At 39.1% G+C, this 24,018-nt stretch overlaps 2 protein-coding genes across 2 annotated transcripts; one reads left to right on the top strand and one right to left on the bottom strand.

The window, feature by feature from the left end:
• Nucleotides 1-1,121: 1,121 nt before the first annotated feature.
• LOC100371201 (uncharacterized) lies at nucleotides 1,122-8,413 on the bottom strand. Its single transcript, XM_002732238.4, has 6 exons — nucleotides 8,321-8,413; nucleotides 6,884-6,997; nucleotides 5,819-6,022; nucleotides 4,775-5,007; nucleotides 2,142-2,271; nucleotides 1,122-1,588 (listed from the first exon to the last, which is right to left on the bottom strand). Coding segments are annotated over exons 1-6 (786 nt in total). The 5' UTR covers nucleotides 8,323-8,413; the 3' UTR covers nucleotides 1,122-1,485.
• LOC100371663 (protein-lysine N-methyltransferase EEF2KMT-like) lies at nucleotides 8,359-23,943 on the top strand. Its single transcript, XM_006813379.2, has 8 exons — nucleotides 8,359-8,505; nucleotides 11,841-11,897; nucleotides 18,558-18,638; nucleotides 19,256-19,360; nucleotides 20,215-20,348; nucleotides 20,806-21,224; nucleotides 22,187-22,342; nucleotides 23,591-23,943. The coding sequence occupies exons 1-8, from the start codon at nucleotides 8,371-8,373 to the stop codon at nucleotides 23,719-23,721; spliced, it is 1,218 nt and encodes a 405-aa protein (XP_006813442.2). The 5' UTR covers nucleotides 8,359-8,370; the 3' UTR covers nucleotides 23,722-23,943.
• The last annotated feature ends 75 nt before the right edge of the window (nucleotides 23,944-24,018 follow it).

Raw genomic sequence — 24,018 nt, 5'->3', positions numbered from 1 at the left:
ACTTATATACCTTCACAAATAAAACTGAAACGAGAAGTTTCTATTGGACGATTGAATTACAGAACATTTACAAATACTGTAACTGTGCTCGTTGATTGGCTGGTTCAATTTGACTTTCACTGAAATTAATAAATACTTATAAAGATGAAGAGAATGCCTTAAGTTTGTTGCACTGAGAGTACATTAGCACTGAAACAGTCCCTCAACTGTGCCTTAACCGACTATGTAGCACCTATTTGGCAATCTCTACTATACAAAAGTACTCCAAGGAATACTATGTTGATGAATGCTGCTACTACTGATTTTTACTTGATTTCCATATTTGAAACTACTCCTGTCATTTTATTCATTAGTGGTATAATATTTGCCAGGTTCCAGGATAGTAAAATGAATTCACATGTAAAACATGCAAGGGGTAATTGCGCAGATACTGAATAAGTAGCTGTCAATAACACATAGTTAATATATATCACAACTCATAGCACATCGTAGAGATGATGGCCCTACTTACAGAAATATTTAAGACATATTACTGATCAGTATATAAACTTAAACTTTGAGTTACATCCCATGCATTTCACCAGGGAAAAGTTTAAAGGCACAAAACAAGCTGGCTCAACTTGTCCAAGAAATTATAAACAAATTTTTCGAAATTGTTCTATCTTTTTTTATGTGTAGCACCCTCTATAGTTCGGAGGATGTTGCAGAGAAGTACTAGGATTTATTGAAGTTGCATTTTTTTATTTTTAGGCATATAATGTAAAATCATGTATTTTCATTTGGAATTAATTTTCGCTGAAAATAAAATCCAGCAAATAATTTTCCCCCTAAATTTTACATTCAACTCTTCAAAAACCAGTAAAAATTCCATACAAAAAGTCTTTTCGGCGAAAATTAATTCCAGTTAAAATTAAGTACCGTTATTTTACAGTATGTCATTTCACAAAGTAGACCATAGTAAACCTGAATGAAGAGTCACAAATACAGTATTTGTACCATGACCAATATGTAGCAGCAGTAGGTTGTGATGGGTTCACTGGCCATGTCTTGGTTGAAGGGTGCAAATTTACGTCTAAAAAAATACACACAATTTCAACTTTCTTTCATAGAAAAAGCAAACATTTTTGTAATTTAACTGTTTATTTCCTTAAGAATTCTTCATATGACATAGGGCATGGATAAAACTACAGAAAGTGACCTATCAGACAGACAAAAAATCTTCAAACACATTCAAGATAGTCAATCTAATTATTGAATGTTATCAGTATTGAACTTTTACCCTATCACACTTGACTTTCAAAGATGCTATTAAATTATAAAACATACACATTAAAATACACACACACAATACCAGGATACTATTAAACCCTGCTGACTTCCACCATGATCATATTTTCATAAACACACCTTTGAGCAAAAAACAAAGATACACAAATGTACAGTAATGCAACAAATCTTATAAAAAATGAGTTTTTGAAAGGCAAATTATCGCGATGAGCTTGAGCTCGAACGACTGTATCTGCGCCTTTTCACAGGTGACCTGGACCGAGATCTTCTGCGAGGCGGTGTTCTTCGGCGAGGAGGTGATCTAGAAGAAAAGAAAAAGTGTGAATATCTGAAAAGTATTCAGGGGAGTATAAACTTAAGAGTAGAAAAAAAATGTAACTCCTATATTACCAGGGTAATATATAGCCTAAGCCTGTATAAATGTCAATTAAATGTTAAATTGTACAAAAGTTATCAACCCCTGTGCACTGCCTGAAGTGGAATAAAGACAAGACAATGAATAATTTTTCATTGACTGCGAGATTTTGCTTTTTTGCAGCAAAAATTTTATTTTGATTTTTTGTTTTTTATAGCTCAATGTTAAAATATGTATACTTGAGAGGAGAATATGTTGTTGAGATACCCTTACTTCATCAAAATGGACCATCATCAAAGGAGTATAGCATATTATTAAGCGTGAAATACACACACAAAACTACTTTCACGCTTGACAAATCCCATGTCATGTTTTGATGCCACTAAGATGTTATGACTGTTGTTCTATTAATACATTCGATTTTACACATAACACAGAATCTCCCATTAAACGGGAAATGGTCTATCAGTAAACACTTCATCCACTCTTGAATACAAACCTTCTTCTATATCTTGGAGGTGACCTTCTCCATGGAGGTGGTCTTCTGGGAGGACTACGTCTTGCCACTGGAGGCCTTGGTCTAGGTTGTAATATCATAGCAGCAGTTATCTCCTGACCATCAATTTGTCCTGCAAACAATATCATTTTGAATCAATCATCAACAAACTTGTCACAACAAGTGATTCTAAAAGCAGTGTCAATATCTTATGTATTGTAGCTATATTTTGTTTGAAAAGTGGCAGTAATTTCAAGACCAGTAAAGGTCTCACAATTATATTTGGCACCAAGGCATTTTAATCCCATCTATTTTCAAAGGATTGCCCGATTGTATTTATTATGATACCATAATAAGCAAGCCTTAGATTTGTGAGAGGAATTTAGCAAAACCAACTGGTTTTGAAATGGCAAACTTTTTCAATGAATATTGTCAATACCAGTGTGTTGTTAAACTGGTTTCAATTTTAGGATTTTAATGATACTGTTTTACTTTTAGAAACTAGAAAACCACTCTTTCAATTTGTTTAAATTTCAGGTATTCATGGGTAAAATTAACCCTGTTTGTCATCTATGAGTACTGTAGTCTCAAAATAAGGGATTTGTCATTAACATGAGATTTTGCATAATGCATAAATAAGTAATCCTAACATTTACTTTATTAATTTGCATTTCAAACCCACTTTCGGGCAAGTTTGTTGTTTTAGTTGTGTTTAGTTTAGTTTTTTATACTAGTGTATCTTCTTTTTTTTATTCTGAATGTTTCTCACATGGAATGACAACCATGCTTTATTGTACTTAGATCTACATGTATGTCCATTTTTAGGATACAACTTCAATAAAGACTATTACATTACATGAAAAACATGGATCAAACATTTGCTGCAAAAATAAAATAATTTATAGTTCAATGTCAAAATCGTCTATCTTTCAGAGAGAAATATGACGTTGAGATACCTTTACTTCATCAAAATTGCCTATCAAATATGAATAGCACGGAAACAGGGTTCTCCACGGTTTGAAAATTAAACAGGGCGCGCCAATGTGAAGTGGGCATGGCACATTTGTAACGTGCATCATTGGCATGGATGTTGAAAAATGGAAACCAAAAAATCTAATAATCTACATATTATTACATATGCATAATATATATTTATTATTACAAAATGAATAGGAATTTTGAAGAGCTATTATTAAGTAAACGTCAGCACGTACAATCAGCTGATTTTAGCTGCAGGATTCCTCAAGCGGCGACATCAGTTGTTTCCAAGTAATGATCGCGTCACAAGTTTGTTAAATTTTCCCAAATAGATACATACATGCTTTATTTAATTTTTAGCAAAAATTTATATTTATGATTTATATTTATTTGGATGAAGCAAAATAAAATGTATGATGTCGCACAAACGTTCGTAATTAGTTCATTAAAAAACTTGCATGAATGCCACCAAAAACCAAGGTGATCAAACAAAATAAAATGTACACAATAGAAGATTTTCGACCTGCAGTTAACAGTTACTATCAAAAATAATAGAATTAGGTATAAAAAAAACAAAATACATACTTAAAAGAATAATTTGCATTCGAATCGAAAGTTTGTTGATGTCTGCTTCGTCGAAAACAGCTATGACCCGGAAACAGTTCATTTTACTGTGTGCACCCTGATACTATGTAACGATGCTTTTGATTGGCCAAAGCCACGTTTTGACGCGAAAAACAACCAATCAGAATATTTGTTCCAAAAGAACACAAGTAAATTTATTTCCTCCACATATGATGCGAGTTGAAAGCATGGCCCTTTTACCGGGTTTTTTTAAATCGTGATTTAAAGAAAATTCAACTTTAAATAGTGACATTTAAATATAAACATTTACATGTTCAAGCAAGCATTCGTGTGGACTTCTTGGTGATCAGCAATGTCTGTGATGGTACGTCGGCTGCGCTGGTCGTTTACCGATCATGCAAGTGCATAGCTGCCTTTGTTCCACTCGACGGTGACGATGTTGCCGCTACCTAGTCACGGCGTGAACTTGGTTTTAACCATAGACCTTATGTTTAACGAATGGTTTTACCGATAACGATTTTATATATTTGACGTCACCCTGGCAGTAAAAATATGGGTACGGTAATCACTTTTCTAGGTCACATGTTCATTTTTAATCGTGTTGAAAAAACTTGTAACTTTTTGTTCGGTGGTGTTAATATTACCTCACGGTGACCTGCTACGATAACAAACCGGAATTTTCACAGTTCCACCTTAAAACAATGAACCAGTTACCCCGAGCACGATGAATCATCTTCGGAAGACAATGAGTGTTGACTTGTTTTGTAAACAATTCTTTGTCTGGGATTATGCACAGGAAATATAACAGGGCGCTGACAATTTAAACAGGGCGCGGTGCCCTGTTAAAACCCCTCGTGGAGAACCCTGGGAAATATCCGAAAAATATTTAAAGTTTGTCGAATCCCACATGATATTTTGATGCCACTATGACCTTTGTTTGTCCTGTTTTATGTTTTATTTCGGGATGCATAATGCTGGTTCTCAATTGAAAAAAAAGGCTATTAATTAAGAATGTAACTGTCTGTGCAACAGGACTGTCTGTCTGACACAACTAGTCAATTAATTCATCTTACCTCCATCCATGTGTTTCATCGCTTTGTCGGCATCGTCATGATTTTCAAAATCTATATAAGCAAATCCTCTTGATAAATTAGTCATTCTATCGACTTGGAGTTCCACTGTTTTTACTTTACCATAAGTAGAAAAGATTTCCAGCAAGTGATCTCTATTTACATTACGTGTTAGTCTTCCAATGTGTAATTTTGTTGGCTTTGGTGTAGGACTTCTTCTCTTTCTTCTTGGAGATCTGAATTACAAAATCAAGTCAGCTTTACTCCTGGACGCACATCATGCAAAGTAATATATCACTGACTATGCATACAATGCATACAATCCGTGTATATCAATGTACAAATTGTCCCTTACGGACAGGCGACCCCCATCACATGTTTGATTAATTGGTGAATACAAATATGAAAATAATTTCTCAGTTTAAGGGGTAATCTCTCAACAGATATTTGAAGATAGAAGATAAATAAATATAAGCTTGATTAAAGTAGAGACTACGCATCTAATACAAGCTTCCATCATTTTGGCCTTTGTATAGAGGTTTATTTGACCTAAGTGGTGCTAAAATAACGGCCACTTTAGACAGGTGGTTTTTATATACAGGTAACTTTAAATTGCATAAGGATTGCACAAAATAAGTGTTTATGTTTGACAATAAGCAGTAATCAGTAAGACTAATCCCTCTTCCTGAATGCACAAAAGTTGTTTGAGACTAATGTTGCCCACCACTGTGATAGAGATACACAAGAAGAGTGCATCTTGTATAGCAGGATTCTCACCCCCACCCTGAAAATCATAGGCTCATATAAATGGCTGTAATGCTCAACATCATCAAGGAAAATCAAACATTGCTGTTTTCTTCTAATGAAAACCTGTTTAATTATGCATGTTTTGTGAGCTCAAAACACAAAATTTAACCATTCTAAGTGGCTTTCATTCACTGACACTAGGGCAGAGACAGGGAAGTTGGCAGGATGACATTACAGATGGTTGGTGTTGTGTTCAATATAACAACTAGAAAAGTTGAAAGCTTCTGCAAACTACTATACCTAGATTTTTCTCTTGATCTTCTAACAGGTCTCTTCCTTCCACGGCTGCGACTACGCGAACTGTCAGAGCTAGAACTAGATCGACTTGATGACGATGAACTCCTTGAACTGGACCCAGAACTACTTCTTGAACGTGAACTACTGCTTCCAGAACTACTTGACGAATCTGATGAACTGGAGCGGCTTACAGAGGACCCTGAAGAACTTTGGACCAAGAAAAATAAAAAATGTTAAGAGTTAGTGTTAGTGTTAAGTACCGGCACATGATATAATTGTATATTTGACTATTATATATAAATATTGAGACATCATATAAGTTAGAAACAGTAATGTGATGATTCAGGTCATACAGATGTCAAACAATGTTTGAATGAATGCTGCTGCTGTTGCGTTCTTGTTAGAGATCCCGGCACATGCCGAAACATGTATGTGAATGATCGGGCCGAGTCAGCACGTGCCGAAAAAAAACTTATCAGTCCCGATAGACGTCCAGCAAGATTTGCTGCCTGATCACTTGGCACGAGCCAAAATCACGCCCTCAGTGGTGAATTTAAGAGAACATATACTGATTCATACTAGCACCCTATGACATGACGATGGAGGGAAGTGAAGCTTTATATGGTCGAATGCTGTAGTAATGAATTAAATGAATGCAGAACGTTTGTCAGCGACATATCTATGCGCTGCTGCAACTGTTTTTTTTTTTTTGCAATGCTACAAAGACGTGAAAAAATAATTGTTTTTCGAATCCCTCTGCAAGTTTCACCACGTGCCAAGATCTCTTAACGTGAACGTAGCAATAGTTCTGAATTAAGCATATTGCCATTTCCCAAGGAGTCCATACACAACATTAGCTTTACTACAAACGCATCTTCAACAAAGGCACATACAAGTCAACAATTATTTTGGTGGTTTCATCCTACTTGGATTAAAATTGTTAAAACCAGTGGTGTTAAGTGAGCATACGACATGCATTTACATGTACACTCTCATATAACTTAGAGAGCATATACATGTATGATAAACATTGCATAGTAATTGTAAGCACATTATGTTAACTCATACCTATCACTGCTGCTACTGGACACTTGTCTTTTGCGCCCTTTGCTTTTCTTATCAGCAGTCTTACTTTTAGTACTACCCTTTCGGTCCGTGCTTCGACTGCGGCTGTCAACTCTCCTAAAACGTAAATTCAGATGAACTCAATTGTGAATAAATACTTTATTTTAACTGGAGTTAATTTTCTCTGAAAAGACTTTTTGGGTGTTTTGTATCGAGTTTATTTTCACTGAGTTGAAAGTAAAATATAGGAAAACAGGTATATTAAGATTTTATTTTCACTGAATCGTCCCTTCTGCAGATAAGAATAGTAGAATAAGGAATTTTGTTCGCCACCATTCATGGGGGCATTATACCCTAGAAACTAAACATGTTCAAAGATAAGATCATTTACATGTGCCTAGCTTTGAGGTCCACAGTTCTCATTTAGCTATTTTAGATTTTACAGCTGGTATGTGCTGGGTAGTAGTGTGCATACACATTGTTAACATGCACTGCAGAAAAACCAAGATGTTTCTCCTGTTTGGCATAACATGAACAATAACAACATACATGTACAATGTAATATGTCAATCATTAACTTAAAGGCGATAGTGCAACAAGCACAGCCTTTATTTAAATTTAGCGTCAACAATGCATTTTACCCAGGAGACACCACCATTAATTGCTTTATGCATGTTTCCAAGTATAATACTTCTGCAATAGGATTGGCATAAACGCCCAATGAACACAATCATAGTCAGCCAGTGACTATAAATTTGATTATTGGTTAATTGAAAATTACATTTGTTATACAGCTAAAAAGGGTGATGGTCACTGCATTGTTTTTGTTGTGGGTTCCATGGAATATATACAATGTGGTGAGAAACCAACAACCAGGTCGACAAAGTAAAACCAAATTTTAAAGAGATATTAATAATTCGACTTATAACAAATGTACATGTACGATCAAACGTAACGAATAAATCACATGTATGCCATGAAGATAAATCGTGTCATGTCAGGTGTTTTACTTTACAAAACAAAGGAATGCTATGATCGATCATGCAAAGGGGGGACTTAGAAACTTTAATAACCGGTCAATAATTATACGTACAAAGAACCTTTAACAAACTCACAATAACACCAGTGTTAAATAGCACAGCAAGACAGACACACCCATAAAATTTACAGTAACACTGTGCACAAACGTACTGGTGCAAAACACGAACATTCAGTTCACAATAGTAATGTTTACGTTTGAAACGTTGTAATAGCGTCGGGTCATTCATTTATTTCAATGAACTGCGAGTCATGATTTCCTTGACACTTTAGTGGAAAAACAGATAGGCTAGACAAGAAATAATGCCACGATATCACTCAATGAATATTACTTTTGGCAATGAAATAAACACAGTCATTGTATATAGAAGGATGGTCGGAATTATCAAGGATTCAACTTACATTTTCTCCCGGAAGTATTCCAAAGCAAGATGGCGATTCGTTTACTGCGCATGCCCAATGACCCAGCGAGTAATTACTTGCGAAAGTTCAACATGTCTGCTACAAGACGAGAAGAAGAGATCGTGGTCCATCCGATAATTTCACAGTTTTTTGCAGTTGTGCCTCTTCGAAACTTCACATGGAAGGTATATATCATCGAACATTATTATATAGAATGTAAAAGGCGGTAGCAGTCTTGCAGCGCTTGTTCCAATTTCATGTAAACAAACAATGTATTTTACACGCGTTGTGTACATACGTTGTAGTAGTAGAATTTGATTTGGAACGTACCAATGAAATCTTGAGTAATGTCCAATAATAATAACAACAACAACAAAACAACAAGACTTATAGTACTAAAACATATCAAGAATATAGAAAATAAATTTTGCCAAAATGGTAAGAATGAAAAAATCCTTCAAAATTGCCTTTATGTCTACCGGATTCAATGGAAAGAGAATGTGCGAAAGTACAAGCTATTCAATGATTTATATTTTATGTTGTGTATGTCGCTACACAATCCCTCAATTTATATATGATAAACTGGACTTCATGACAAGTCTCAAAAAGCACTGATTTATATGTATAAAATGCTATTTGATTGTAATGAGATTAGCTAACAAGCTTTTTGACTCTGTGGTCTCCAACATACCCCCCCCCCCCCCCCCCGTGGGCTACTGGGTAGGGGTGTGCTGCCCATCTCTTGTAAACAATTTTTTTGTCTATTTATAAACCAACTTCTAAACACAATGTTTTCAGCGACCTACATGGCTTAACTCATACCACATACACTATGTCAGCTGGGGGAGGGGGTGGGGGTGGTCACTGACATGAAATATTACAAATGTACAAAAAACACCCGGCTCACAACTTTCGCAACCAGTGAGTGCACCCGGGTGACACATTTTATTCAGCCTTTTCTGGTATTTGGCTTTGAATATAAGGACCTGTGAAAAAGTAATTAAATGGCATTATGCTACACTTCTATACCAAAACTTTGATAAATGATTACCCACTTCTTAACAAAAAAACGTGAAATGACACCCCAGTCAGGCGACACATACCTGTATTGCATTTCTATGGAAGGAGCCCCTGGGTCAAACCCACTTTAATGTATGGGGCAGACATATGGGGAATTTTTCATGTGAATATATGTAATGGTTCAGGCAAAAATAAATCAGTCATAGAAAACTTCAAAATTGTTTGCTGACAAGTTGTTACCTGAAAAGTTCCACACAAAAAGTATTTAGATGACATTACAAATAAAAAACACAGGATTGCTCTGACAAGGTAAAGAGTATGGTACATTTCTTGCCAGTTGAGTCTGGGAGAAATACAGGGATTACCGGTAAGAGAGAAAAGACTGTAAAATCCATAATTGTAACAAGATTGGTGATGAAAAACATTACCTATTACATTGTCAAAATAGCATTATCAAACATTGTAGACACAAATTTCACTCAGCCTTCTTTATTTATGAGGTAAATACAGGTACAGGTTCCAGAAAATAAAAAATGCATTTTACGTTTTTACAAGAAATAAAATGAAAGTTCCATTTACAGTAATAAATTGTTTTTTACACTTTAGAGATACATTGTAAAACAAATTCCTAATTACATTTGACAGTTTTTTTAATATATTTGATAATTTGTGTTTATGAATCAAGAATCAAACAATATCACACATTGAATAATCCTCCGGTCTACGCTTTCTGCTGTGCCAAATCTTCTGGGTTTGTGTGACGCACATGTCCAAATCAGGCCAACACAGTTAATATTGAACGTTACTCTGCGATATTATTTCTGGTGTAATATTTTTCACGTTCTTCTACTAAGAACAATGTCTGCCGAGGACAGTTGCACACCGCATTAATATTGAAAAGATAAGATAATATTACGTTCATGTCATTGGAAACATCGTGTTAACTTTGAATGTAAATGACGCTTTACTTTAACAAATAAGCATTCAAATAAATATGCTTATGATAATAATAATAATATTTATTCAACACTAAAACAATAAACTACAGTGAGGTGTTCTATGGTCCTATAAAATAATGATATGATTATGGCATGTACATGTATAATCTGTACAGATACAGAAGATAAGAAAGGGATCTTTAGACAAATTATTAGAATAAATATTATAATGACAGATAACAATCTGATCCCAGATAAAACATCAGAAATACATTGTATACTATACCAAGCGAAACAATGATCATCATTGTCTGTTGTAAGGATTGGCTCTTAAGCTTACTGAAAATATACAATTGTATATTTTTATTATTTTATTGACAAAATAACCATTTATTATAACACGTTTTGTGTTTGCGACTTGATACTAATAATTTTAGCTCTGCTTCCATCGAGTATGACACAACAACAGAGTTGATCATATTACTGATTAATTGTCTTTCGTCTTTCAACAATTGCATTTGCATCTTTTATTTGAAAACCAGTAGCCTGAGTGTTTTGAGTGTTTAGTATACTACTACCTTCGATGGGTCTCTCTCAGATTTTGTGTCAATATTGTATTTTTGTGAATATTTTGGATCATTTTGTCAAAACTGCTATTTACGATTTGATACATGTTATGTAGGTATCTTGGGTTAATCTCTGTTAGATATTTTCTTTTTGTGACGATATCAACTATTCTCAATTCTTAGCAATTATTTTTTCATGTTTGGTAAAAAATGACTAAGGACACAGGTCATTTGGAATGGATATTTATTTTTTCTATGCTAAGTTTGCTGTATCTCAAGAAATATTGTTTCTCAGTGAATGCAGGAAATGTTCTGTCAATCTTCAAATTTTAACAATTTGTTTTATTTGAATGACTTCTTCATAAAGGCACATGGAACGATACAATGAAAGGCAGAAAGCTGTAGTTTAGTTTATAAACAAATTTATAAAAATTTGTAAATGCCAATCATCTGCTTTCATTCAAATTCAAATATTTAACAGTGATTGGCTGAAGAGCTCAACATTGTCTACAGCCCTAATGTACATGCATGTCCTAGTGTGACATACAATGTAGCAACTATGACCACCCACTTATTCAAAACAGGGTCCTTCGCTAAATGATGAGTTGAACTAGCACATTAGTATTAATTATGACTTATGATGTTATAAGACCATTTCTGAATTGGTCAGTTTGAAATCTAACAGTCATTATGATTTATAAATAATTATATTTATAAAACTTTTATAATGTCCCCAGGTTTCTGCCATTCATTGTATAATTTTGGTCCAAGTGGACATAATTTGATACAGGCCTCAGGGTTTGATCAAAATGTTGGAAAAATAAGAACAAAATTATGCAGGTTTAATATGCCAATGATGGTGACATCAAATACAAAATTATTGGAAAATTTATTTGTAATCATCGTTTGTATTTTAAGACTATAAAAAAATATACAAAATGTCAACACCGGATTTGGCAAAAGAATAGTACATTTTACTGTTTGATTTATCCGCAGTGTGGTGTGGCTGCAATAGGATTTCAACCAGAAGAACAGAAAGAAATCATTGATAAGGTAATTATTGCCTTTTGTAATTGCACAGTGTCTATTCACTACGTTCAATTACCCACTATAGACTCCGGTCAGTCAAAATGACTATTTTGAACTGTAGGCATTAATCAGCGATTCTGCCGGTGACGGAAAGATAGAATCTAGGTCAGGGGAAGCCCCATGACCTCAAGATTCTTTTACCCCTTACGTCACCAACCCACGTGACCGAGGCTACATGGCAGCGCCATAGGTAGCCGTCAATCACTCTGATTTTTTCTCCGCCTCGAGTGGAGATGAAATCTAGCGAGCTCTGCTAGATCGCCTGCTTTTTTTTTCCTGTCCGGGTTTCTAGCTTGGGTTGTTGCCACTGCACGGCATCCGACATTGTAGCTGGTAGGATAAGTTTTCCTTGTAATTTTTACCCTCGTGTCGTTTTTCCCCTTTGTGTGTAGTATTTTTCACAACAAAGAAATTAAAACCCGGCGCCTCTACGTAACCACTGGTTGGTTTAGCGGCGGCACATTTTACAACTGTATTTCGTTTTTTTTTTCCACTCGTCCATGTCGTCTTTTATTTACAATGTATTTAGCAATATATTGATGTAATGACAGCACCAGGGCTCGCTGCCGTTTTCTTTCCGGTCTCCTCGTGTTTCGAGTCGACCGTGCAGTGGTTATATTCAGAATTTACCAGCATAGAACCTGCATCCGAGATATTTTGTCGTAGCTGCGTGCGGGGTTTGGGGTTTCTGCGTGAAGGTATGTTTTTCACTGGAGTTCTGAGGCCTGAGACCGCGTCACAGCAAGGTCTCGCGTCCAGTAAACAAATCGGTTAAAGTGAGTTGCGTGTTTGGCATGAGTGGAAATTCCTCACACTCGGCTATCTGTGCTTCGTGTACTGGGACCTTGAGTGGGAGGCCCGATGGTGGAGGTACCGATATTTTCTCGGTCTCCCCCCGCTGATCAGATGGCATCCTCACAGCCTGTTTTTTCAGGCGGTGGTTTACCCGATTTTTTACTGGCTGCAGCGAGGCTGTGTCCCTGGAGGCTTTCCTCCTATGGGGCCCGTTTTTGGACCCTTCCTCGCACGGTGCTGGGTTTGCCTCTGAGTTGAGGGCTTTGGTCAAAGGACTGTCGGGGCATTTGCGTCCCTGGCAGGCCGGGTAGATCAGGCGCAGTCGGAGCGAGCTGTCTCCACTGCGGCCCCTGGGTGGGCAAGCAGGAAGAAACTTGAAAGCATGTTTGCATTCAAACACGTCTCTTCCGGGGAACCCCCGTTCCCAGCCGTGGCTCTCCCACTAATTTTGGGTGAGGCCGAGGCTCAGGCTAATTGCACCAGGCCTCCTCTGCAGCCTTAGGCACTGAATGCCAACGGGGTGCTGGCAGCCAAGCCTCCGATTTCGGGGCAGGGCTTTCAGGGCAGGGCACATGTTGACCCCCCTACTTTCAGCCAGCTAGGGTTCGTCACGCGGTAACGTTAGAACGGTAACAAATTTATCCTTGTGTCCGGTCTCCGCTGTGGGTTTTGACTCCCTTCTTACCGACCCACGGGCGTCTCCAGAGGGAACCGACCCTGTCATGAGACGCACAGTCGAACACGCTCCCTCTCACATATTTAAAGTGAAAGGAAACACAGTTCACCTGTGTCGGATACAGCCGGTACTCCAGGCATTTCCTCAGAGTCTTCCATCCGTAATGACTCGGTGAGCCACGCTTTTGGGGTGATACGGAGTATCATCGATCCCAGTGATACAATGTAAATACCCCCACCCTTGATCCTAAGGCGACCACCTAAAGTTGCTTCAACGCTTATGGGATCACGGGCATCGGGATCCAAAGCAACCCCGTCGGCACGTCTCTCCCTGTCCATCCGAGTGCGGAGTGGGGCGCAAAGCACGCAAATGGTGTTGATGGGCGGACGTTGGTTTCGGGATCAGACCCCATAGCGTGGGATGAGACCAAAACGCCCCCAACCAGATCCCAAGGCTCCTTCCCCAGACCCCGGTACCACGAATTTCCGTTTGGCAAACCGGGCACTTGGGGACAGCCGCGTTCCATGGGCGTTCTTGCCAATCGGAAGACGACCCATCCAGCCCTGGGGGCAGAGTTGCTTGAGCGCATTATTGTGCGCACCCAGGACTCTGGAGACCTCGGAGGCAGAACGCACCAGCCTCCTAGACCAGGCGACACTTTTCTGGTGGGCCACCGCACATCTACGTGCGACACCCCCTAGTGTCACCTGGCTCTTTTGGCCAGGGCCACTACTGTGCTACGAGACGCAGCCTTAGACGTACGTGTTTTCACCGACAACCTGAGTTGGGGGGAGGTACGTCCCCACCTCACTGACGCATACTTCCACCCTCTTTGTTCAGGAAATGGTGGGTACAGCCTCGGAGCTTCGGAGTGCAATGTACCAAAAGGTTCAGATCGAATCCGCTAGCCAGTTGGCCCTGCCAAGGGCAAGCAGATGGCACCCAAAGCACAGAAAACTCCCTAGGGCATCGTTCGCTAGCCAGGGTCAGCCAGGAGGCAAGCGCAAGGGGTATGAACCCCTCCATGGGAGGGAAGAGTAGTGGCGCGCCCCCAGGGAGGAAAGAGCTAGGTGGTGGCTCCACACCCTCCCTGGGCGGACATCTACCCCCGCAGTGTGGGAAGCATGTTTGATGCTCACCTCTGCAACCGGGGGGACAGGCATGTGTTCGACGAGTGGCCAGGTCACAACTTGGTGACTACTTCAGGGCTTCAGGCCTTGGGGAACTCACCTTATGGGAGAAGAGAGCACCCCCCCCTCGCAACTGCCGAACCCATGGCCGCATATCCCTGTCGTACACAGATTGCGCTGGTGTAGTCTCGTTTGGAGACAGCGGGTGACCGATCCCTGGACCTTTCCAGATGGTGACATCCTGTTACGGGATACCGCTGAAATTTCTATTTTCCCCGTCAGTGTCTCCTCTGTTGGACACTGCCAGGGGACTCCGCAAAGCGGAAGCAATCAGACAGGAAGTAGCAGTTTGCTGGGAAAAAAAACACCATACATAGGGTACATCAGCCAGAACTAAGTCCAGGCTTCTACCCAAATGTGTTCGTAGTACTAAATCTACAAGTGGTAGGCGTCCAGTTCTGGACCTAGACTGAATCAGTACGTGCTCCTCAATCTGTTCCACATGGAGACACCATTCAGGGTTCTTCTCTCCATCCACCGTTTTGACTGGCTAGCCCCACTAGACTTAAGCGGGGCCAAATATTCAAATTTCGGGTGCCCCTCCGTTCGGGTTAGGCACAGCGCCCTACGTGTTCACCACAGTGATGAAACAGATAGTGCTGCTGCTTCACCAGATATCGGTACACCTCAATCCGTACCCAGACTACTGGTTACCAACAACCCGGGCAAGGGGTTAATAGCCAAACGCATCAGGCTAACACAGGATTTACTTCACCAGTTGAGCTCATTAGTAAATCGACAAGTCCCAGCTCGACCCAACGCGCAGTTGGTGTCCCTGAGTTTTTGACACAGAGGTAAGCTTGGCTTAGCTATTTCAAGCGTGTTGCTTAGCGCTAAGCAGCCTAGCCGAATGCCTAGTCAGCGCTCCCTCAGTGTCCCTCTGTGAACTAATGTGGATCATCGGAATGATGACCTCGGTTCGAAGGGTCGTTCCCAGGCCGCACTACGCAGCCGCCCGGTATAATGCCGAGCTCTCCTATGGGAACTAGATAGGTGGGTTTCGATCTCGGACCAAGTGAAGGAAGCCCTGCCCTGGTGGTCGTCACTGGCCAACCTCGGGCAGAGGGGCCCCCTTGGACCCCCTCGCCGCAAGTATGACTCTGGTAGCAGATGCCTCCCCCCAGGGTTGGGGAGCGCATCTATTGGACGAACAAGCCCAAGGATATGGCTCCTGCATTAGTTTCGGGACTACCATATCAACCTTTCTACCCATAGTTCGAGACCACAGAGTCCTGCTCCGCACAGGCAACGCAGCGGTGGTCTCCTTCAAGGAGGGGGGGGGGACGCATTCCCCATCGTTCTCCGTTCTAGCGGAGCAAATCCTCCTTTGGTGCCTGGAATACAATGTGGAGCTAACCGCACACCACCTTCCAGGGGTGAGAAACAGTCTGGCGACGCCCTTTCAGGGCGACTCCGTCTCCAGAACACGTAGTGGCTGATACCCCAGTGGGTAGCCTCCAGGCTGTTTCGGCTGTGGATGGTCCAAGGTTAGACCGGTTTGCCGCACCCCGGAACACCAAGCTCCCAACGTACGTAACACTCCTGCTGACTCCAGGAGCCTGGGCCAGGGTTGCTTTGCTACCCCGCGGACCCACTTAGTTGTATACGCCTTTCCTTCCTTCCTTCCCGCTAGTTCACCGGGTTCCGGAGAAAACTTCGACATGTGCACACCTGCATATTATCATTGGCCAAGCAGGGCCTAGTTTCCACTTCTGACGGAAACAATAGTTGAAACACCAGCAGTGCTTCCCGACTTACCGGACATGCCATCCCAACCAGACGGCGCACTACCAACGAGCCCTGCGGGTATCACTTACACGCATAGAGGCTCTCATTAGACCCGCACATACGAAAGCTTTATCTGAGTGGGCTGCCAACGTCCTGGCCAGGGCGAACAGGGATTCTACCAATGCAGCCTACATTTCTAGGCTGCGAGCATACACTGGTTAGTGTAGCGGAAGGGAGATTGATCGATGCCATCCCTCTATTGGCCAGGTAGTAGGCTCCTTCGTCCACCTGTTTGACGAAGTGGGTTTGTCCTACGCAGCGATCGTTGGCTACTAGGTCAGCCTTGTCCCCCACCATTCAAACGTATGGGAACAAGACTAACCAATTGTCCTATTATTAGGATACTATTTACTGCTTTCCAGACGCTGAGATCCCATACAAGGGAACCGCCCAACTGGGACTTGTCGGCTGTGTTGTCCGCTCTAAGCAGACTGCCCTTTGAGCCTCTCCGATCAGCACCACTCAAATTTTTGGAAAATTGTCTTCCTACTGGCCCTCGCCTCAGGTACATGTAGGTGTCGTCCAGAGCTCTGGGCATTGTCCCTCTCAGATGATGTATCGCCGTTATGGACAATCAAGTTGTGCTAAAGACACAAATTGGGTTTCTCGCCTAGAACCAAATCCCAGGACACGATCCTCACCCGATTGTCATCCCCCGGCTGTCAAATTTTGTCTGCCCGGAGGATCAGGAGGAATTGCTTCTCTATCCAGTTCGAGCACAGAGTTGCCACCAAACCGTACTAGGATTTGGAACAGGGTGCCAGGCACACATCTTTGTGTTATGGCCCAAGAGACACCAAGTACGAGCGCATGAGGTCTGTGCGATGGCTAACTCGCTAGTGCTAACGTCAGGTGCGCCCCCCCCCCCCCCAGCACACATGGAGGGCAGGCTTCTGGAGAACGCAGAACGTCTTTATCAACTACCATCTAAGAGACACCAAATCCATTGATAAGGGTCTCTCTAGGTTAGGTCCCGTCGTAGCGTCTTGGTTTGCTGACCCAGCCCGAATGACCGCTAGGGTTCCTGCGCATAGGCGGACAGATTTCTCTACCATCAGCACTCCCCTGGGAGCTCCCAGGTCCCGCTTTACAGCCTATGCCCTCATGCAGAACTGTTTCAGTCTTCACTTCGAAAGCTTACTACCCCCCAGAATTTGGTTGGGGTCTAGCTTTCTCAGGCACACCGAACCCTGTCACCGTAGCAGCATTTTGGCTCCTTGCTCCGGGGACAGCACAGGCAAGATAAGACACCACCCTTTTTGGGTCTTAACTAGGGTGTTGAGTTTGTTTTCATCCCGGACTGGAAAAAGACTTTCATCATTCTTTTTTTCTGTTTGCTCGGAAAAACCCGCCACCTATTGGTGTCTGACTCTGCCTACAGTTCAAAATAGTCATTTTGACTGACCGGAGTCTATGGTGGGTAATTGAACGTAGTGAATTTAGACGATTGTTCTCCGAACACGCCTATTCACATAGTTCATAGACTCCGGGTCCCCCCAACCTCCCCACTCTTTCCATCGCATTGGTCTAAGTCCTTGAGGCGGAGAGAAAGGAACCAGAGTGATTGATGGCTACCTATGGCGCTGCCAATATAGCCTTGGTCACGTGGGTTCATGACGTAAGGGGTAAAAGTATCTTGAGGTCATGGGGCTTCCCCTGACCTAGATTCTATCTCTCCATCACCGGCAGAATCGCTGATTAATGCCTACAGTTCAAAATAGTCATTTTGACTGACCGGAGTCTATGGTGGGTATGAACTATGTGAATAGGCGGGTTCAAAGAACCCTCGCCTAATTTAACATAAAAACAAAAATTATCCTTCACATGATTGTAAAAATTGGAATAAAACAATGTAAACAATGTATTTTTTGTGCAATGTATGGCATATTATGGTGCAACAACTTATAATAGTTAATTGTAATAATTTCAACCTACTAAATAGAAGTGAAAAGTTTATCACAATTTTTTGTTTTACTCCGAAATTTTGATGGTGAACCTTTTTACCATATGCTAAATGGCTGAAAAATCACCACTTTTATCAATGTTCGACGCAAAAAGTAGTTCGATGAGCATCTATTTTTATCTAGAAATAAAAACGTTTTTAAAAGTTTGGGAAGGAGAATTTAGTGTTAACCTAATTTCATAATTTGTTGACTTAATTTTTTTTCTGATTAGACTGTTTGTAGTGATCTTTGTCAACGATATCCTCCTACATTGTCATATCAGAAAAAATTTATGAAGGCCATCATGCAACAGGTGAGTTGCAATTTTACTGTTATTACATGTACATGTATGTGACAAATCTATTATTATCTATTCATATGCTGACAATAAATGACCAAGGTGTGTATAAGTTCAAAACAAGTTATATTATATACAAGAAATGCAATTTTTTTTGTTTACATGTGCTTCTATATGATATTAGCTTAGTTGTATGAGTTAGATAAATTGCAATGGTTGCCATGGCCAAGGGCCTTTGGAATTTTGTGGAAATACAGAATGCATTTCTGTAAAATACTTTATTTTTGCTTAGAATTAATTTTCACTGAAAGAATGATTCAGTGAAAATAAAATCCAGGGAATATACCTTTTTTCCTATATTTTACATTCAACTCATCAAAAATCAGTGATATAAATTTCTTACAAAACACACAAAAAGTCTTTTCAGTGAAAATTAATTCCAGCGAAAATAAAGTATTTTACAGTAGCTTGGCTATGTGTGCTGTTATGCATTGTGGAGCCATAGCATGCTACTCAAAAGGGTATCATGCATTTCTTGCCCTCAATACCGGTATTATAATTAAAGATAATTCGCTGTATGATATTTGTATAATTCACTCTGTGTGGTGGAATTATAATATAATATTTTATAGTGTGAAGAAACTGGTGTTGAAATTTATGAAGGAATCTATGAACTATATGCGAAAATGGTCAGCAAGACAAACGAACAAGAGAAGTGTTATAAGTCCTATATCTTGGTAAAGTATATTTTCATTGTCTAGAAACCATTACTGGTGACAACAAAAGCCGAAAACTCAAGAAACATTATTTTGGACTAGTTGTTAAGACTTTCCTGAACAGTGTAACAAAATTACCTTTACATATATAACATAATTATGGAAATTTGGTGTTCAAGATTGTCTCTTAGTTGAGTTTAGGCTGTTACATTGTACAGTGGTGTCTATCCAAGCAACATAGAATGCTCTGGGATGAGCTCAACTCCTGAGAGTAGGGTAATTTCATCATCTTGATGTCCTGAATGAGATGATTTCCTATTCAAACGGCTGTGTGGTTGTTGAAGTAGATAGTATCTTACTAAATTAAACATGCTTCAATGGTGTATGGCCACTGGTACATACTAGTATGCCGTTAATTACATTTGACCAGCTACCTATGTAGATCATGTATGACAGCTCTATTCTGGAGCTATTTGTCAATCAATTAGAACCTGCCTTATAAAAGCTTGTTTTGTCACTCTAGAAAGTGGTGTGTAACAGGAGATTTAATTGGTCGCAGATCCTACAAGACTTGTACACTTGTAGTTGGCATGTATACTAGAAGACTGCCATATATACCTACATCAGATTTTAGTCAAAGCCAATCAAACTTTATTCTACAATATTATGATTTTGTGCATGCAGAGTAAAACACTGTGAATATGCTCAAAACATCAAAATAGTCAAATTTAATGTCAGTGAAAATAAATGGTTTTACAGTACCATGCTTCAAAAATTATTGCTCGCATATCACTGCATTTTTCCCTCTAACTAAGCCTTACCATGGTTATACACATATTGCATTTTGTTAAGATTTTATTTGTTTGTTTTTACAGCCAAGCAAAAAGGTAATAACATTACAAGAATCAAATGAATTAGTATCACTTGGTACTACAGGACTGCATACGTGGCCTGCATCTCAGTATCTAGCAGAATGGTTGATACAAAACCATCACATCATCCAGCAAAAGTATGTTGCAATCACTATAGCAGTCTAAGTAGTAATCACATTAAAATACTAAACACTCATCGTGGTTGGCCAATGAGAGATAAGAATTATCCATTTCTGCCATTGTGTCATCTGGATACCTAGTTTTGAATATTTCAGCCATTTTTACTGACAAATATACAGGTATTATAATTTTCTTCAAGTCCTTTCTTACAAAAATTACAAATGGTATATTTGTTTTATTAGAAGTGCATCTTTAATAGAAGTGTGCATTTACCAAATATCTCATTTATATAAGTGCTACTTAATTAAATGCAGTACTATTGTTTGTTTTGAAAAATCTTTGCACTCTATTTCTGTATAAATGACATTTTTACTCTATACTTACTTTATCACCATTTATGATTTTTCTCAGATTTGCGAAATTCACAAAATTGTGAGGTGCAACATTATTAAAAGTGTTCTTTTCATCTTACAGAAAAGTTGTTGAGCTTGGTAGTGGGTGTGGCCTTCTAGGACTTGTCACGCTAAATGAATGTCATCCAAAGCATTACTACTTCTCAGATTGTCATCAAAATGTTCTTCATACACTTGTAGACAATGTGAAGATTAATTGTAGTACACAATGTAACACTGGTAGCACAGTATGTCATAATTTACAGGACAGACAAAACCATTGTGAATGCTCAGAAACAGACACTGATGTGGACAGACAAGCAGATGAACTAACAGTGTGTGAATGTAACCAGTCATGTGAAGTTCATAAAACTTATGACAACATGGAATATTCCTGTGTTTTTCATTGTGGTACTGTTTCTGTGCTGCGCTTTGATTGGGAAGATGTTGATTCAGCTAATCATTTGCAGAATATTGATGTTGATATCATCATAGCAGCAGGTATTTGAATCAATCTATGTAGAACTAATTCTGATAACTGTAACATGCATGGATTCAACTGCTTTCTGTCCCCTCTTCAATTAGTCAAATTCCGAAAACAGGGACTTATGGATTGACCTCTGTGCGTCCATGTGTGCGACCTATATCTTAGACATGCCTGGACTGATTATGTTCAAACTTATATATTCATCAGAGGTACATTACTTGGGGTTTGTAACTACGGTGACATGATAACAAGATCCCGTCACAATCTCGCTCTCGCATAAACGTTCCAACTCAGAAAAAATGCGAATGCGCATGCCCGAGGTAACTAGGATACTGGGATGTCCAGGTGGATCAAAATAGCTGCCCACGATATGACGGATTACGAGAACTATATTTTCTGTACATTTTCGATGTATTACATTTTTCACTATGATAGTGACAAGAAAAGTTTATTTTTTTCATTACAAACCTTGAACATTGATATGCGTCATGTCAGAAGGTCGTAGCCTCAGTCTTGCTATCTACGAGAAGAGACTTGAATGGGATCTTGACATGATGTCACCATACAGTACTATGCGAGTTGCAAACCCCAAGTAATGTACCTCTGATTCATTATATATCATGTCATAGATATACAGATGTATTCAAAATGGCTGACCAGTGGCCATTTTGTTTCAGAGCAATATCTCTCAGTATGGACATGTACTCATTTGATGATCAGATACTAGATGACTGCATGAATGTCAACCATTTAAAAAATCATAATCGAGCATCAGCTCCTGGATACATATCTCTGACATGTTTTTGTTCTAACTATATTACTATAAACAAAACTATATACATGTATATTAAATTTGATAACTAGCAGGGACTGTGCCATGCATGGCTTGTTAGTGTTGGTTTAATGCAAATGCTTCAAGATGTTTTCATATTTACATCACAGATATATAACAATGTATTACTTTGTTGATTTTCAGATGTTGTATTTGATCCTTGCATTGTGACACATCTTGTGAGTGTACTAAGCAAACTACTGACACCACCAAGACATGACTGTATGGCTGGTACTGTTGCATATGTTGCATCAACCATCAGAAATGAACAAACTTTTCAGTTCTTCTTATCTTCTCTTGGTAAGCTTACTTACAATTTCTTTCAAAGTTATTTAATTGTATTGACATTCTCTGCATATCACTGTGGGTCCCATGATGGTGAGATAGAACATGAGTAATATCTATGTCAAAGTTGTATTATCTACAAAACTTAGTTGAAAGCTCTTTCAATTTTGGGTAACTTGGTCGAAAATCAAATCAGAAAATTTCGGCATTCACGAGTTACTTACAAGATTGTGCTTGATTGGCTACCCAACCCAAACCCTAACAATCGGACCAATCAGAGAGCAGTTTGCTTGTTGGCAGGTATTTTTTAGACCTATCAAATTCTGGCTTGTATACATGTATATGCTTTGAGCATCCATGGGTATTTTCTAGTTTACTGCTTACAAAGTCTAAAATGATGATTGGCCTATTGACTTTAATATTCTCTTCCATCTACCATTCAACATAAAATTCTACAAATCATAACATGCATAATCATTTTGCTAATTAAGTATTCCAATAGAAAATGTTATACTTTTGCTGGATTTAAAGACTGAATTCAAGGTTTCTGCAGCTGCAAGGCCAGGCACAGAGCATTTTGATGCTTTTTCATGGAACTGAACCCATGTTTTTTGGAGTACTTCAACGTTTTATGTGACTTACGGTACCCCTACTGTTGCATACATGCATCCATGAACATATCACCTTGCCAGTACATTGTGTATGCATATAATATATACTGTAAAATCTGTATTAGAAACCGCGGCTTCTATTAAAATGGTACAATGCAACAGAGGGGATGCGGCTTCTAATAGAGCATCTACACATATGAGAAATGATGAATTTTTGGTTCTCAATTATTAAAAAAAAATGGGTGCGACTTCTATTAGGGATGCGGCTTCTAATACAGATTTTACGGTACCTGTTTGTTCAGAGAACTAACATGCTATATATTTATGTTAAAAATGGAACATTGAGTGCACTGAAACTGATAGGTTTGACACTGAGCGTGCAATACGCATATCAACTCTTATATATAACCTTTCTGATAAAAAATACATGAATGTATGGACGTCCTTGTTATTGAATAATAAGTAATTCCATTTGTATGGAATTATTTCAACTATCTGGAATATTCAGTCAGAGCATATTATGTTGTCTGTCACTGGGACCACACATTTGGACCCAAATACTTTGAATTCATTCTAGTATCATATTTCATGTATTGCAATACATAAACAAAATACATCATACCAATAAACCAATGCACTTATTTTGTTTCAGAAGCACAGCTGATTACTGTTACAGTAATTGAAGCAGAACCCAACACACATGTTTTTTACTATGATAAAAGTTGTGTAATAAAGTTACTCAAGCTGTCCAAGTCGTCACAAGTTTCGGAACATCTCATCTGATCAAGTTCTACTTGGCTTTTTATTTGAACCAGCCAGATTATGCGCAATACATGCAGTGAAACCACATGTGATTATATAGAATTGTGCTATCTCATAATGAACTTTTGCCAAATTGATGGCAATCATGATGGATTTGTCTACTGCTTCAAACATATGTAATATTCTGTGATTTACTTTGTTAGAAGAATAAATTGGATAACCATGCTTGTATTCCACAAGGGACTCAAAGATTCAAAGAAATATTTATCTGTGAAAGAGTTGGGTAATGTAGAATGACAACACAACCAGCGAATGGAC

The sequence above is a fragment of the Saccoglossus kowalevskii genome, chromosome 8 (assembly GCF_978046115.1).
Source record: "Saccoglossus kowalevskii chromosome 8, keSacKowa6.1, whole genome shotgun sequence".
Lineage (NCBI taxonomy): Eukaryota > Metazoa > Hemichordata > Enteropneusta > Harrimaniidae > Saccoglossus > Saccoglossus kowalevskii.
This window is presented reverse-complemented; position numbering and strand designations above follow the sequence as displayed.